The sequence below is a fragment of the Alexandromys fortis genome, unplaced genomic scaffold (genome assembly GCF_014885135.2).
Source record: "Alexandromys fortis isolate MF-2015 unplaced genomic scaffold, M_Fortis_MF-2015_v1.1 scaffold_296, whole genome shotgun sequence".
NCBI classification, from domain to species: domain Eukaryota; kingdom Metazoa; phylum Chordata; class Mammalia; order Rodentia; family Cricetidae; genus Alexandromys; species Alexandromys fortis.
In genome coordinates, this window is record NW_026068172.1 from 124,867 (window position 1) to 139,561 (window position 14,695).

Genomic DNA, 14,695 nt, shown 5'->3' on the forward strand with positions numbered 1-14,695 from the left:
CTGGACTGGTTCAGGAAGAACAATTCTACCTAACAGGTAGAACAGTAGGGAACAGTGGCATGCCGCCGTCATCCTGGAGGAGGCTGGGGTGTTCTAAATTTAAGGCTTGCCTGGGATATGGAGTAAAATTGTCTCTGGCCAATAAGAAAATAAAGAGTAGATGCTGGCAGTTGACACGAGCTTGGAAAGACTCCCTTCAAGAGACAAGGTGAGCCACAGGAAGCATCTCTATTTTGAGCCATGAGACTACGCCCACTAGACTGGTAAGTGAGCCACTGTTATTTCTGGTCTGTTCTGAGAGGCATTACTGCTAACTTCATGCTGCACCCAACTCCTACACCGCGGCAGCGTGTGTGCAGAGGAAGGGGCTCAGCAGCAGTCGCACATCTGAGACGATCTCATGAGAGGCAGAGCCACAGGAAGAGGTCTGGTTCTGCAGGGCTGCGGTCCTACCTCACTCAGGCTGTAAGGCAGGATGAGCTTGTCGTTGACTGTCACTGCTTTTCTCTTGGTCAGGACTTCCACCAGGGTCTCCCGTTTCACCTATTTCCAGGGTGAGGAAAGAAAGGTTGGGAGGTGAGGCACTTGCTGGGCCTTCTGCATCTGGAGGCCAGCCCTGAAGAGCTGGGGAGGGCAGGACGGACCACAGAAGCTGAATTGGGAAGAGCCTCCCCACACCTAGTGCTCTCTTCTGGCCTCCTTCTTGCATAAGCACATACCTATTTTAGAGACTCTGTCTCAAAAATAAACAGGTAAATAAAATAAAAACAAAAATGTAATATAAAACTTGAAAGCAAAAACCCACAAGGCCAGGTGTGGTAGCACATGCTTTTAATCCCTGCCCTCAGGAGGCTGAGGCAGGTGGATCTAAGTTCTAGGCCACCTAGAGTGACACTATCTAAAAAAAATAAAACAGAAAGGTAAGCTGGAAGCGGGGCTCATCAGGACAAGTTTAAAGATTTATCTAGCCAGCTCCAGGCCCTGACGTTCCATCCTCAGCAGCGTTAGAAAAAGAAAAAAGAAAAACAAAAAAAGAAAGAAAAGAAAAAGGAAAAAAGAAACAAACTTATGGGGCTCAAGCTCTTCACTGAAGGTTCCAGGGGCATCTCCACCTTCATCCACTAGGTGCCAGTAGTGCTCCCAGAAATCTCCCCAGGTGAGAAGCAGCAGAGACTACACCTGCAGGAAAGCTGGACTTCCCACTTCAAACCATCACTAGCTGTGTCTGCACATGTGGGCTTGGCGTGTTTGGTGTAGTGAGAGGGGCCTGGGATTCCATGTGTGTGAGGGAAGCAGCCATCATGGGCCCCATCTTCCAGCCCACATCATAACACTTTCTTGAATTGGGGAGGGGAGGTCTTACTGAGGCTCTCAGGCAGGTCTCAAATATGGAGACTCCTGTCTCAATCTCTGAATGACCAGGACAACAGGCCTATGGTACTACGCCTAGCCCCAAACTATATGTCTTAAATTTAATTGTCAAAAAAAAAAAATATGTTCAAGGCCCGCCTGGTCTACAGAGCAAGTCCAGGACAGCTGAGACTACAAAGAGAAAACCTGTCTTAAAAACAACGAAAACCAGGGCTGGAGAGATGGCTCAGCGGTTAAGAGCATTGCCTGCTCTTCCAAAGGTCCTGAGTTCAATTCCCAGCAACCACATGATGGCTCACAACCTCTGTAATGGGGTCTGGTGCCCTCTTCTGGCCTGCAGGCACACACACAGACAGAACATTGTATACATAATAAATAATTTTTTTTTTTTTTTTTTTTTTTGGTTTTTCGAGACAGGGTTTCTCTGTGGTTTTGGAGCCTGTCCTGGAACTAGCTCTTGTAGACCATAAATATTTAAAAAAAAAAAAAAACCAACGAAAGCCCCAAAATTATGCATATGGGCGTGGGTGTTCTATCTAAAATCTGAGCAGACGCCTGAGGACACCAAAAGAGGCTGTCAGATCTCCTGGGACTGGAGGTACAGGCGGTCATGAGGGTGCTAGGATTCACACCTAGTGATCTCAACTTCTGAGTATGTTTAGCCCTGAACTGCTTATCTCTCTACCTTTACCTCCCAAGTGCTGGGACAACAAGGGCATGCTAGCACATCAGCTAGACAGGGTTTAGGGAAACTAGACAAGCCTCTGCCACACAGAGCAAGAGCAGCAGCCCAGGAAACAATGGTCTCACTTGTTTACATTGACCTGTGTGTGTGGATATGTGCCCATGAATGAAGGAGACCACGGAGGCTGTGGCCAGGAAGCAAGTGCAAGAAAATATGGTGGAGACAAGAAGTACCTTCAGGAGCTCGGAGAGGGTATCCAACACCTCAGGGGGCCCAACCTCCAGGCCTTCATCCCGGCCTGTTGCTCTCTTTTTGTAGGTGACATTGCCCAGGTACAGGATAGCTGAGAGGACAGAAAAGATCCTGGGACAGAGAGAGAGGTTACTGTGGCCTGTGTCACTTGCCTGTCTCTGTAGTAGTATCTCTTGCAGCCAGGCCAAGGGTGCTCTCCACTTCACACCCCCATCCCCACTCCTGAGTGCTGCTGCCAGATAGACCTCACAGACATCACACTTGGCTTGGGTAGTTCACACCTGCTACCAACTGCGCTCCAGCTCCAGCCCTGCTCGTTTTAGAGATGGGTTCAAGCTATATAGCCCAGGCTACCCTCACCTGACGCCTTCCCAAGCACTGAGGAAGCAGATATACACTACTATGCAAACTTAGTTTAACTTTTTTGCTTGTTTGTTTTTGCTAACAGACAGGGTCTTGTTTATGGAGACCAGGCTGGCCTTGAAGTTTTAACCTTACTGCAGAATGACTGTTGTTTTGCTTTTTTAATTTAACGTCTCACTATGCAGCAAAAGCTGCCCTTGAACATGCAACCCTCCTCTCTCAGTCTCTCCAGTGTGAGGATGGTAGGTGCACACCATCACGCCCAGTTTCAACTGGTTTGGACTACGGCCTCCTAGATCTTGGCTGCAGCCCTCTCCTGTGCTCTGTGTGGAATACCTCCTACTTTCTATAGGGGGCAGGTCAGAGCTGGAGGCTCAGCAGTCCACTTACTGCTTCTTGGTAGCAGGTAGGAAGCCCACCATCTCCATGGCCTGCTGGAGCCTTTCAAAGTCATGTTTGAGGTCTTCTCCATCTTCAATATTCAAGTTGTGCTGAAAAAAGCAAAGGTGTGGGCACTCAGGCACTTCCGGCCTGGAGGGCAGTGAGCAGGGCAATCCAGGCTGGATAGAAGGAGGGCCAGGGCTGCGAATGAATGGCAGCCTTTGTGTGTGTGCTCAAGGCTGGGCTGGTGACCCAGCAGGGCCCAGGGTGGTGGCCTGACCTCCCAGTGGCAGACAGTCTTGGGGCAGAGGTGGCGCCGTGGCTGGAGCTGTTTACCTGGTTGAGGTAGAAATAGTCTTGAGGCTGCTTCAGCCGGAATTCCTGGCGCTCCTCCTCGCTAACACCCAGCAGCAGATAATAAAACACATGGTAATTCCTGTGGGTGACCAGCAAGGGGAGTCAGTACGCGGCCAGGTCCACAGCACAGTAAAGGGTGGGTGGGATGGCTCAGCTGGTCAGGGCACCTGCTGCTAAGCCAGGGGACCCAAGTTCAATCCCCAGAACATGCTTGGTAGGGAGAGGGAACTGAGTCTCCAGGTGTTCTTTTACCACACATGTACATGCACACACACACACACACACTTGCACACTGAAATAAACAAATATAAAGTTAAAAAAAAATAAAATCTCAGCTGGTGTGGTAGTGCATGCCTTTAACCACAGCACTCAGGAGGCAGTGGCTTTGAGGCCAGCCTGGTCTACAGAGTGAGTTCCAAGACCCCGACTTAATATATAAATAAAAATTTTAAGTGCTGTTAGAAAAAAAAGAGAGACCTCCCCGAGTGAGTGAGTGTCACAAGAGCAGGGAATGTGCGTCCCACCCGCTTCTTAAGCAGGTTTGTTATTCTGAGGTGGGCTCTCCATGAAGTCCCGCCTGGTCTGGACCCCGAAATCCTCCTGCCTCAGAGTCTCAGTGCTGGCTCACGGAATATGCAGCTGTGCCAGTTACTCAAACACATTTCAGTGTGGGCAGTAAGGGGCACAAGGCTGGAGGCCATGGTGGCAGGTATGTGGGCAACACAACTCTTACTTCACCTCAGTGAGGGCAAAGATTAAGCAGGGCTGTGTTCAGCAACATCCCACACCCTGGGGGCTGGAGAGGTGGCTGCACTTGTGAAGGACAGGTAGTTCCCAGCAACCAGATGCTGGCTAACTAACTTCTCCCTCTTCTGATCTCCCTGGACTCCAGGCACACACACAGTGCACTTACAAACACATATGCAAAACACCCATATACATAAAAAAGAGAAACAAATCACGCCCCACCTCTCATCCTTCTCTCGGGATACCAGGCGAGATTTTTCAAGCAGGTATTTCTCCACAACAGCTCTGTCATAAAAGAAAAAAGAATTTAGTATTAATATTTCTTCTTCTTCTTTTTTTTTTTTTTTGCCTTGGCTAGAGTTGAGGATGGAACTAAAAACCATAAATTTAAGGCAACCACCATACCACTAAGCCCCACCCTCAGCCACTCACTGGGGAATCATAGGCAGGGGCTCCACCCTTGAGCCACACCCCCAGTCCCTCACTGGAGACTCTAGGGCCATTATCTATGTCTAAGTCAAAATCTTTGCTTGGATGTTGTATGGTTGTTCTTTTTCCCTTCATTTCACTCAGGTTCTCCTATAGCCCAGGCTGGCCTCTAACTTGTGCCTAGGGAACACCTATCTGCTCCTGATCCCCTCCCTGCATCTCCCAAGTGTTGGCATGACTGACAGGACCATGCCACCATGGCCTGGCATAGAGAGTGTTGGGTGGACCCTTGGGCCACTCCATATACTGTCTACAGAGCTAAGGCCCACTGTCCTCTTCTACTGTTTGAGACAGACCTCACTGTGTGGTTGAGGTTGGCCTTGAACTGCTGCTCTCCTCAGTCATCCTTTCTGCATGCTGGGGTAACGTGCACCATACACAAGGTCTCTGTAGTGCTGAAGGGGAACCCAGAGCCTCAAGCTCGCTAGGTGTAGCCACATCCCTAAGCCGTATCTCTACTCTGGCCTAGCATGTGGCACCATGGTGCCGCCTGCTGCAAATGCCCTGAAGATCACCTGTGTTCTGACGTCAAACACAGAAATCAACAATCAGCTGACCTATGTGCTCCCGGGCAGAGAGGGCTGAGCATAGTCCAAGGAAACCTGACAGGATCTGGGCAGGTGAAGGGACCCAGGCTAGCCCCGCAGAGGTGAGGAGAAGGAAACCTCCCCTCAACAGCAGAATGCTGTTAGATGAGCTTCAGGCATCTGCTTGGGCATACCCTGACCTGGAACTTCTGTGTAAGCTCAAAAACGATTTTCATGGCTTGACTGCTGACTGATAGGCAGACGACAGACAGGTCATTTTTAAGGTACAAGCTGGGTACATGCTGGCCTTGAACCCAGAGACCCGCCTGCCTCTGCCTCCTGAGTACTAGGATTAAAGGTGAGCTCCACCACTGCCCAAGATGGCCCTGCGCTTATATTGAAGTCATTTCCTATTTTTCCCAGGTTGTTGACCCTATTATTTAGCCATGTATTGTAACGTACGAAAGCACAAGGCATTTCTTGCACTCACTGGCAAGCGCTCTATATCTAAGCTGCACTCCATCTCCTCACTTTATAAGTTATGTCCGTTCAACGTGAGAACACACGTGAACCACAGCATGTATGAGGATGTGTGTCAATGGACGGTGTCTGGGAATCCTTGCTGAGGCAGAACATCTGTCTTAAACTGCTGTGACAAAAATACTCTCACCAAAAGTGGCAATCCCCCCAGGGCCAGTCTGGTCCAGACTAACTGTCAATCAAGGCTTTTCTCTCAGATTGACTCTTGGCTAACTGGAGTCTCTCCTGTTGTGCTACTGCACACTCCAGGCCATCAAAACCCAGCTTCTGGCCGATTCTGTGCTTGCTGAATTCCATCTCTCCTGGTAGGAGTGCAAGGATGGCAGAGGTGCGCTACACCTGGCTTCTCACATGGCTTCTTGTTGGGCTTGTGTAGTCAGTGCTTTTCTCACTGAAACCTGCTCCTGCCTGCCACATCACCTCCGCTACAGCAGAGGCCTCTGACTCTGACCCTCACAGGTCCCTGGCTGTGTCCATACAATCTGGTTTTCTGGAGCTACTGTTTCCTTCCAGTTCAGTTTGGGTCACCCATGAGGTGCAGGGAGCAACAGAGACTGCAGTACTCTTGAAGCCCAGGCTTGAGTCCCCTTCATCTCCAAACAATAGGGAACACAACTACTCTGAATTTTTAAAAAATTTTAAAAAAATTTTATCTTACACTCCAGCTGCAGTTTCCCCTCCCTCCTCTCCTCCCCATCTCTCCCCACATTGCCCTTCTGTTCTCACCCCCCAATTCACTCCTCCTCCATTCTGTTTAGGAAAGGGCAGGTCTCCCATGAGTACGAACAAAACACACCATGTCAAGCTGCAGTAAGACTAGGCACACCCCATGTATTAAGGCTGAGCAAGGCAACCCAATATGAGGAATAGGGTCCCAAAAGTCAGTAAGAAAGTCAGGGCCAGCTCCTGTTGCTACTGTTAGGAGTCCCACAAGAGGCTAGGTACAATCTGGTCACAGGAATAGGTTAGTTCAGGCTACATATCTGCTGTTGCTAGGAGTTTTAAGATGGGGCCATCCTTGTAGATTCCTGGGAGATCCCCTTGTGCCAGGTTTTTACCTGACCCCAAAATGACCCCCCTTTTGGCACTGAATTTAATTTTATGTATATAAGTATTTTGTTTGCATGTGTGTCTGGGCACCAGGTTGAGTGCAGTGCCCATGGAGGCCAGAAGAGGGCGTCAGATCCCCTGGGACTGGAGTTACAGTCAGCTGTGAGCCCCACTTGGGCACTCAGAGTTGAACTTGGGTCCTTGCAGGAGCAGCCAGCCTCTAATTTGTTTGTTTGTTTGCTTGGTTGGTTGTTTTTGAAACAGGGTTTCTCTGTGTAGCCCTGGCTGTCCTGGAAATCACTCTGTAGACCAGGCTGGCCTCAAACTCACAGAGATCCACCTGCCTCTGCCTCCTGAGTGATGGGATTAAAGGCATGAGTCATCACACCCAGCCTAATTTTTGGTTTTAAAGGTCTGAGTTCAGTAAGGGGGTCCTGTGAGAGGAGAGGCCTCCTCTGGGCCAATCTGCACTCACAGGAAACTGAAGCCTCAAGAATGAGGAACTTGGGCTCAGACCGGCCCTGACCTTTCCTTGGTTTTGTGAAGAAATAGTGACAGAAATATGACCAGACACAGCAGGCAAAGGCAGCCCTGAGTGGCAGCCTGTTTAGCACGAGTCTATGGCATCTCCAAGGCCAGGAAGCTAGACCAGAACATGGATACTGGCCAACATGAAATCCCTTTCTTGAACCCAAGACTAGCACTTGAACAGGGCAGCTTGCTGGGAGCCCACTGAAGGGAGGGGCAGCTGGGCTGTGTACTAGGCCAGTCAGTGCACTTGACAGACCTGTGCATGTGACCTAACCAGGTACTTACTTATCCGCTCTGTCCTGCGTTAGTAGTTTCTATCTACCCAAGGTTAGAAAGTAAGAAATGGAAAGTTCCAAAGTAAATGATTTGTAAGTCTAAAGTTGTGTGGCATTTTAGCAGCACTATGAAACCCATGCCACCCTCACTGGCCTTCCAGGGTCCTGACTACTCTTGTATATGCTATCCTCCTGTTAGCTACTCAACAGACACCCTGGTTACCAGATCAACTGTCACTGTACTGTGGTGTTGGCTTCCAGAGGCCAGATTTACCCTAATAATGCCCCAAAGCCCACAGGAGTCATTAGAGAGATGTATTTAGCCCATGGTCCAGATGCTGTGAGAGAGATTGTGTGGCAGCTGGACATCTGAGTATCAGGGCAAGGGCACCTAGCTCAGGTGGCAGAACTCAGGGTCCAGCTGAACCCTAGGTGGGTATGACAGGACTGAAGTCAAGCAAAGAATGTGCAGTCAAGGGCCCAGAGCTAGCTTGACCTTCACCAAAAGCCTCTCAATTTGCACCCCAGCAGAGCCTGCCCCCTGCCCATGTGGGGGTGGAAGGCCGTCAGAGGCTCAGATCCTCCCTTCCACACCCAATGTGAACTATCAGTGGACTCCTGGGACTGCGGCAAACCTCACTGTGCTGCAGAGCCTCAAGGTGCATCTGCTGCCGCATAGCACAAGCCTGTGAGTGACTAGGCTACAGGCCCACCAGAATGTCACCTCTACCCACCCCTACCTAACATCCTCATATCCACCTGCCAATGATCTGCTGCTCCATCTACCCTTGTAACCACTGCTCCACAGGTATGTCTGTTTACTCACCTCTGTCCACCATAGATACACCCAGCCCTGAGCTACATACCCTCCCCCCCACCTACTCACCAACCCGTCACTCTATTCAGCCACCTATTTCCAACCACCCCAAACCCATTAACCACTCCATGAGCCAAGCCACCCACCAACATACCCACCTAAAATCTATCTACCCACTCAGGAATCCATCTGTGCACATATCTTCCCATCCACGCACCCTTGAATCTACCCACTCACAGATGATCATCCAGCCCAAGTCTACCCACTGACATACTTGGGAGTCTTCAGTATACCTGCCCACCCATAAATCAACTCACTTCCCTGATACAGATATGAATAATTTACATTGGTATGGATCTTGGTTTATTGATATAAATGTAAGGTCAATCTTGTTATATGTATAATTCTGCTCTTGACTGAGGTGTGATTGTGTAGTTCATTTAAAAAATGTAATGTGTAATTAAGAAATATAGGTTAATAGATAATCCTCTATAATAGTCAAGTTTGTAGTCATGTTAGCTAGATTTTCTAGACATACAGAGAAGCATTTCAGATGAACAGGGATTCTTCAAATCTTTCAGAAACCTTCAGAATATGGCATTTAAATGTTTTAAAAATTTAGAACTTTTCATAACAGTGAGACTACTGTGCTCCTGGCAGCACCAAGCTACTTCCAGAGGAAGATGGGCATCGAAAAGGCTACTTAGCCATTTGGGCAAGAAACTGCTCTTGCCTGGACTGATTCACTGGACATGCAGTACCCACGAGAGATGACTTGCCTAAAGGTGAGATGGTCCTTTGGGGTTCCTACTTCATGAAAGAGTCTGCCAGACATTCTGCAGGACACAGAAGAAAGTGACTGACCTGTCTTTGAAATTTCCAGCTTCATGGAAAAATCTGCTGAATACTATGGACCTGTAGACTAAAGATGGATGCCCCAACGGTACAGAAGAACTTTGGGTAAATATCCAGGCAGCAAGATGTCTCTGTCAATTCTAGAGTTTTGGAAGTTGTTTATAATGCACTTCCTGTTTACTTAGGAAATATTATATCCTTCTGGAGTCTTTGATGGAGTTGAAGATAGATAGTTATAGTTTTCCTTAGTTATGATAAAAGATAAAGTAGATATAAATATTGTAACTGTAATTCTTGCTTGATAACTGTTTTGTTATATGTAATTTTACTATATTAAAGTTAAAGCCTTCCTTTTTGTTTAAACAGAAAAGGGGAAATGGTGTAGGAGTTCCTTCTGTTTGTGTGTTGCTTTCACTGGTTAATGAATAAAGAAACTGCCTTGGCCTAATTGATAGGACTGAACTTAGGTAGGCGGAGAAGACAGAACTGAATGCTGGAAGGAAGAAGGGCAGGGTCAGAGAAGCCATGGATCCTCTGCCTGACATGGATGCTGGTTAGAATCTCTGGTAAGACACTGCCACATGTGATACACAGATTAGTGGAGATGGGTTAAACTAATAGGTAAGAGTTAGCCAATAAGAAGTTAGAGCTAATGGCCAAGAAGGGTTTTAATTAATACAGTTTCTGTGTATGGTTATTTCGGGTGTAAGCTAGCTGGGCGGCCGGAACAAACAAGGGGCCCCCTTCTCATGTAACACTTCCCTCACACAAAATCTATCAATCTACCCATAAATCTACAACCTACCCATCTACCCAATTCATATACCAACCCTCCCACCCAGGAATCACTCAAGTACCCAAGCTGCCATTTGCCTATACACAAAATACATGCACAAATCCAGCCACCCAGACATGGATCCCTCAGCCAATGGACCTGTCTGACCGCCTCTGTGCTGTCACTGCACACCCTTAACGTACTTCCCTGTCTCTTTCTGGGTAAGGGCCTCACATTTGGTTGATACTGGGGTCCACACCTTACTTTGCCTGTGACACCCCAATACCTTACAGAGTAGAAACCTTACGAAGGCCAGCAGGCTATGCAGTCTGGTAGGTTCTGACTAAGGGGTCAGAGAAGATCCTTACTGCATAGACCTGAAACCCTCAACACCACATTCGCAGATAGGGGTACACTTCAGGGGCAGAGCACTGGCTAAGCTCACAGGGGGCTTTGAGTTCCAGCCTTAGCTTGAGGGGCACACAGACAGAGCAACTTACCCCCGCACGATACCACTCTCCAGGTAGTTAACTTGGATGAACTTCCCAAAGCGGCTGGAGTTGTTGTTGTGGGCTGTCTTGGCATTCCCAAAAGCCTGTGGGCAGCAAAGACAACACTTCAGACCCTGGCCTGGAGTCTCCACGGCTCCACTCTGGTCCTAGAATGCCTTGTGTGTACAACGTCCTTGTCTTCAGAGCCAGCGCATAGGGCAGGAAAAGATGGTTCAGTGGCTAAGAGCACTTGCTGCCAAGTCTGACAATCTGAGGTTGATCCCTGGGACATACATAGTGGAGGGAAAGAACCGAATCCTGCAAGATGTCCTCTGATCTCCATACATGCACACACATACACAGACACACATATAAATGTAATAAACTTTTTTTTTTTAAATTTAAGGGCGTGTTACTATAGTTTGTGTGTTTGTGGGAGGGGTATTTACTTGTACTGTGCACCTGTGTGTGTCTGGTGACTATGGAGGCCAGAAGAGAGCATTAGATCCCCTGAAACTTGAGTATCAGATGCTTAAGTCGCCATGTGGGTGCTGGGAATTGAACCCAGGTTCTCTGCAAAAGCAGCCAGTGCTCTTAACTGCTGAGTCACCTCTCCAGACCAACAACAACAACAAAAAAATTTAAAAAGCAAGTCTCAGGTGTGTGTCTGAAGCACGCCCTCATGTGCTCAGTCTGCCTCATGCAGAAGCTGAGGTCTCAGAAGTGCAAAGCCACACCCAGCTTCTCACGTGGGAGGTGGGGATTCAAACTCTGGCCCCCATACTTGCACAGCAAGCACATTTATCTACCCTCTGTGTCTTCAGAGCCTGTTTGTTTATGTCTTGAGATAGGTCTCACTCTGTAGCCTGGAGCTAGCAACCATCCTCCTGCCTCAGCCTCCCAAGTGATAGAATGATATACTTGCACTCCTGCGCCCAACTTGTAACCCTCCTTCTTTAACAATTATGAAGCTTTAGCTGGGTGTGGTGGCACACACCTTTAATCCCAGCACTCAGGAGGCAGAGACAGGTGGGTCTCTGAGTTTGAGGCTAGCCTGGTCTACAGAAAGAGTTCCAGGACAGCTAGGGCTACGCAGAAAAACCAACCAGCCAACCAACAAATGATGCCATCTATGGCACTGGACTACAGTGATAGAGGATTAAGACAACCAGCAACAGGTGGCCTCTGTGTGGTAGCCCAAAGGGAAATTCCACCAAGAAGCCTGATGGTGGAGGACCATGTGTTCTTCTGGGACAGTGGAGGGCCAGGTGTTGTTCTGGGATGGAGAACCAGGTGTTCTTCTACAGCTGTGACACTTCAACTGAGCTAGTGCTGGTGACTACATGCAGGCCCCCAAAAGTCAAGCTCCTCAGGTCCAGAGGAAGAGTAAACAACCAGGAATTACCAAGCATGTAGTAAAACCTTGGATACAGGTGGAGGAACAGCCTCTTCTCCCCCACTCCCAGTCAGCCTCTGATCCCAGACTCAGCAAACAGAGCCAGGTGGATTTCCATGAATTCTAGGCAAGTCTGGGTTACAAAAAGATCCTTATTATTTAGAAGAAAGAAAGAAAAAAAAAGACATAAGCCCACGTTAACGGGTGCATGGAATGGACGCACCCATCTTGTTCTCCACGGGGCTGGGGTGTCTGTACTTGGGATAGCCCATTTCTCAGAGAAGTTGCCATGGTACCTCAGCCTAGAGTTAAGCAGTTGCTACAGATGAGTTCCCAAGATTGCTTCCACATTCCTTAGAGGCAGGGCTCACTTTTAAGGCAATGCAGACAACTTTCCATGTAGACCTCTAAACATGATGGTCAGGCCCAAATCTGGGGACAGCCAGCCAGCAATGCCACAGGGTGAAGGGGAGGCTGCTTTCTGGTTCTGTGATTACAGATGACCCTGCAGGCCAGGGTTTTGTCTGTGCCTGGTGACCTCATGTGTCTGGTATGTGTCTGAGTACGCAGCAACTTTTCAAAGCCCAGCTAAAAATATCCGGTTGACACTATGATATATAGAGGAGGAAACGCCAGCTACAGGCATGCTGCGTGGCTCAAAGCAGAGTTGGCCCAGAAGCTGAAGGGGATGGCGCTGGGCTATGGGTGGCCTGGAGGGACAAGCCAGCCCAGGGGTGGACACTCTGCTAATGCTACTGAATCCACAGGCCCAGGTAAGGTGCCAGGGCAAGGGCTCAGCTTTCACAGAAACATGGTTTTCATTCTTTCTAACATAAAAGACACATTGTTAATATTAGTTTGTGCACTGCTAAAAATAGATCCTGATTAGATCTACTGATGCCCCTTCGGGTACAGGTCCAGAGGAAGACAGGGCAGACAGGGTGTTGAGGGCACACAGTGGAGGCTGGGAAAAGTGCTAACGCAGCAGAACCACAGGGGTGGCGGACACAGGAAAACTGCCCAGAAGCGAGCAAAGCAGGACCCCATGCCTCAAACAAGGTGAATGAGGGAACTGACTCAAGTTGTCCTCTGACCTTCATATACATGCTGTAACATGCAGACTTATTCAACGGTACATATTTTATTAAGAGTCAAAGTCTCACTGTGTAGCCCAGACTGGCTTGAAATTTCTGATTAGCTACCTCAGCTGGGATTATAGTTATGAGTTATCGGTCTCAGATTTAAACAAACAAAAAATTTAGATTTATTTATTTTATGTGTTTGCCCATTTGCCTGAATGTTTATCTGTGCACCATATGTGTACCTGGCACACAGAAGTCAAAGTGGAGTTACAGATGGATGTGAGCCACCAAGTGGGTGCTGGGAATCAATATGGATCCTCTCCAGGGGCAGCCAGTGCTCTGACTGCCCAACCATCTCTCCAGCTCGACCTTGTCCCCTTATTTTTTGGGTCTTACTATGTAGTCCAAGCTGGCTTGGAACTCGAGATCTGCCTGCCTCTGTCTCCCAAGTGCTGGGATTAAAAGTATATACACCATACTGATACAGACTCAGATTTCTAAAAGCACATTTTCTAGTGAGTTCAAGGCCAACCTAGATTACATGACACCCTATCTCAAAAAGAAAAACCCAAAGCACATACTCTGGACCCTTGCCTCACCTCACCCCAACACTCACAGGCTGTGTCCCCCAGTCCGTGACACTCTCCAGCTCCTCCCTTAAATCTTGACTGGTGGCCGGCCACTAGGTGCAAGTGGCAGCTGTTCCTCCAGACACCAGAGACTGAGCTGTGCATTTCCATGGTTGTTATGGCGGTGCTACCTGCCTGTCTGTCATAGTCTGGTACCTGGGAAGCTGAGGGAGGAGGACTGTGAGTTCAGATAGCCTGGGCTATGAAGTCAAGACCCTGTTTCATCAAACAAAACTACAACAAAAGGAAACAGCCCAGGTGAAGACGCACATGCAGCAGGATGCACTCACCCCTCTTGTCAACCTCAGACCCCTGAAGCACGTAGGAGGTGCTCATGGGAGGGCTTCCTCTAAGGAGACGGTAGGGGCCACGCTGGGGGATGGGTGAAGTAGTACCACCCGAAAAACTTTGTTGTCCCCTGACTAGCAACTAGGTTTTTGCTTAGAAAGTTCTAGTGTCTCCCCTAGGTGTCTTCTGTGGCTGTGAGTGAACTTCTGGCTGCAGGCCCACGGTTCCTAGGCATTCTATGCAGCTGCAGCTGGGATGTGTGAGACGAGTGGGAGACTTTAAATGTCTTTTGTCCTTTGTCTTTGATGAGATAGGGTCTCATGCAGTCCAGGCTGGCCCCAAGTCCTGAGTAAGCATGAATCCTCCTGCCTCAGCCTCCCAAGTGCTAAAATGACAGGTGAGGCCTACCCAGAATGACACAGGGCTGGAGGCAGAACCCAGGACTCTGCAGCTCGGACAAACGCTCTGTGGCCTGTGCCCCTGCCCCTTATGGCTTTCTGGGATGGGTCCTTTGCTCTATGCTGCCCAAGCTGACACTGAACTCCTGCATCCAGAAGACACCCTGCCAAGCCCTGAACGCTGGGGTCACAAGGGAGTGCTGTCAGACCCGGTTCCCCTTGCTTTGACAGCTGTTGTGAAGGACGGAGGTCAGGTCACTGTAGTCGCAGAGAGAACCTGGCCAATGAAGGACAACCAAGGCCATGGCAGCAGATGAGGGACAGGAAGAGGAGCACCACCCAAACCTCTTAGTTCCTTGCTGCATGAAGGAGGAAGTGGAGGCTCAAGGGCCTGCT

General features: G+C 48.9%; 1 protein-coding gene across 9 annotated transcripts in view; it reads right to left on the reverse strand.

The window, feature by feature from the left end:
- Myo9b (myosin IXB) overlaps positions 1-14,695 on the reverse strand; it is an 85,564-nt gene that overhangs the window by 35,688 nt on the left and 35,181 nt on the right. For all 9 annotated transcript variants that reach the window (XM_050128384.1, XM_050128382.1, XM_050128381.1 and 6 more), the window contains 6 exons: positions 10,516-10,610; positions 4,379-4,441; positions 3,389-3,488; positions 3,062-3,162; positions 2,290-2,419; positions 454-543 (listed from right to left, as the gene is read on the reverse strand). In XM_050128384.1, coding sequence (XP_049984341.1) covers positions 454-543; positions 2,290-2,419; positions 3,062-3,162; positions 3,389-3,488; positions 4,379-4,441; positions 10,516-10,610 — 579 coding nt within the window. The remainder of the gene's footprint in view (positions 1-453; positions 544-2,289; positions 2,420-3,061; positions 3,163-3,388; positions 3,489-4,378; positions 4,442-10,515; positions 10,611-14,695) is intronic.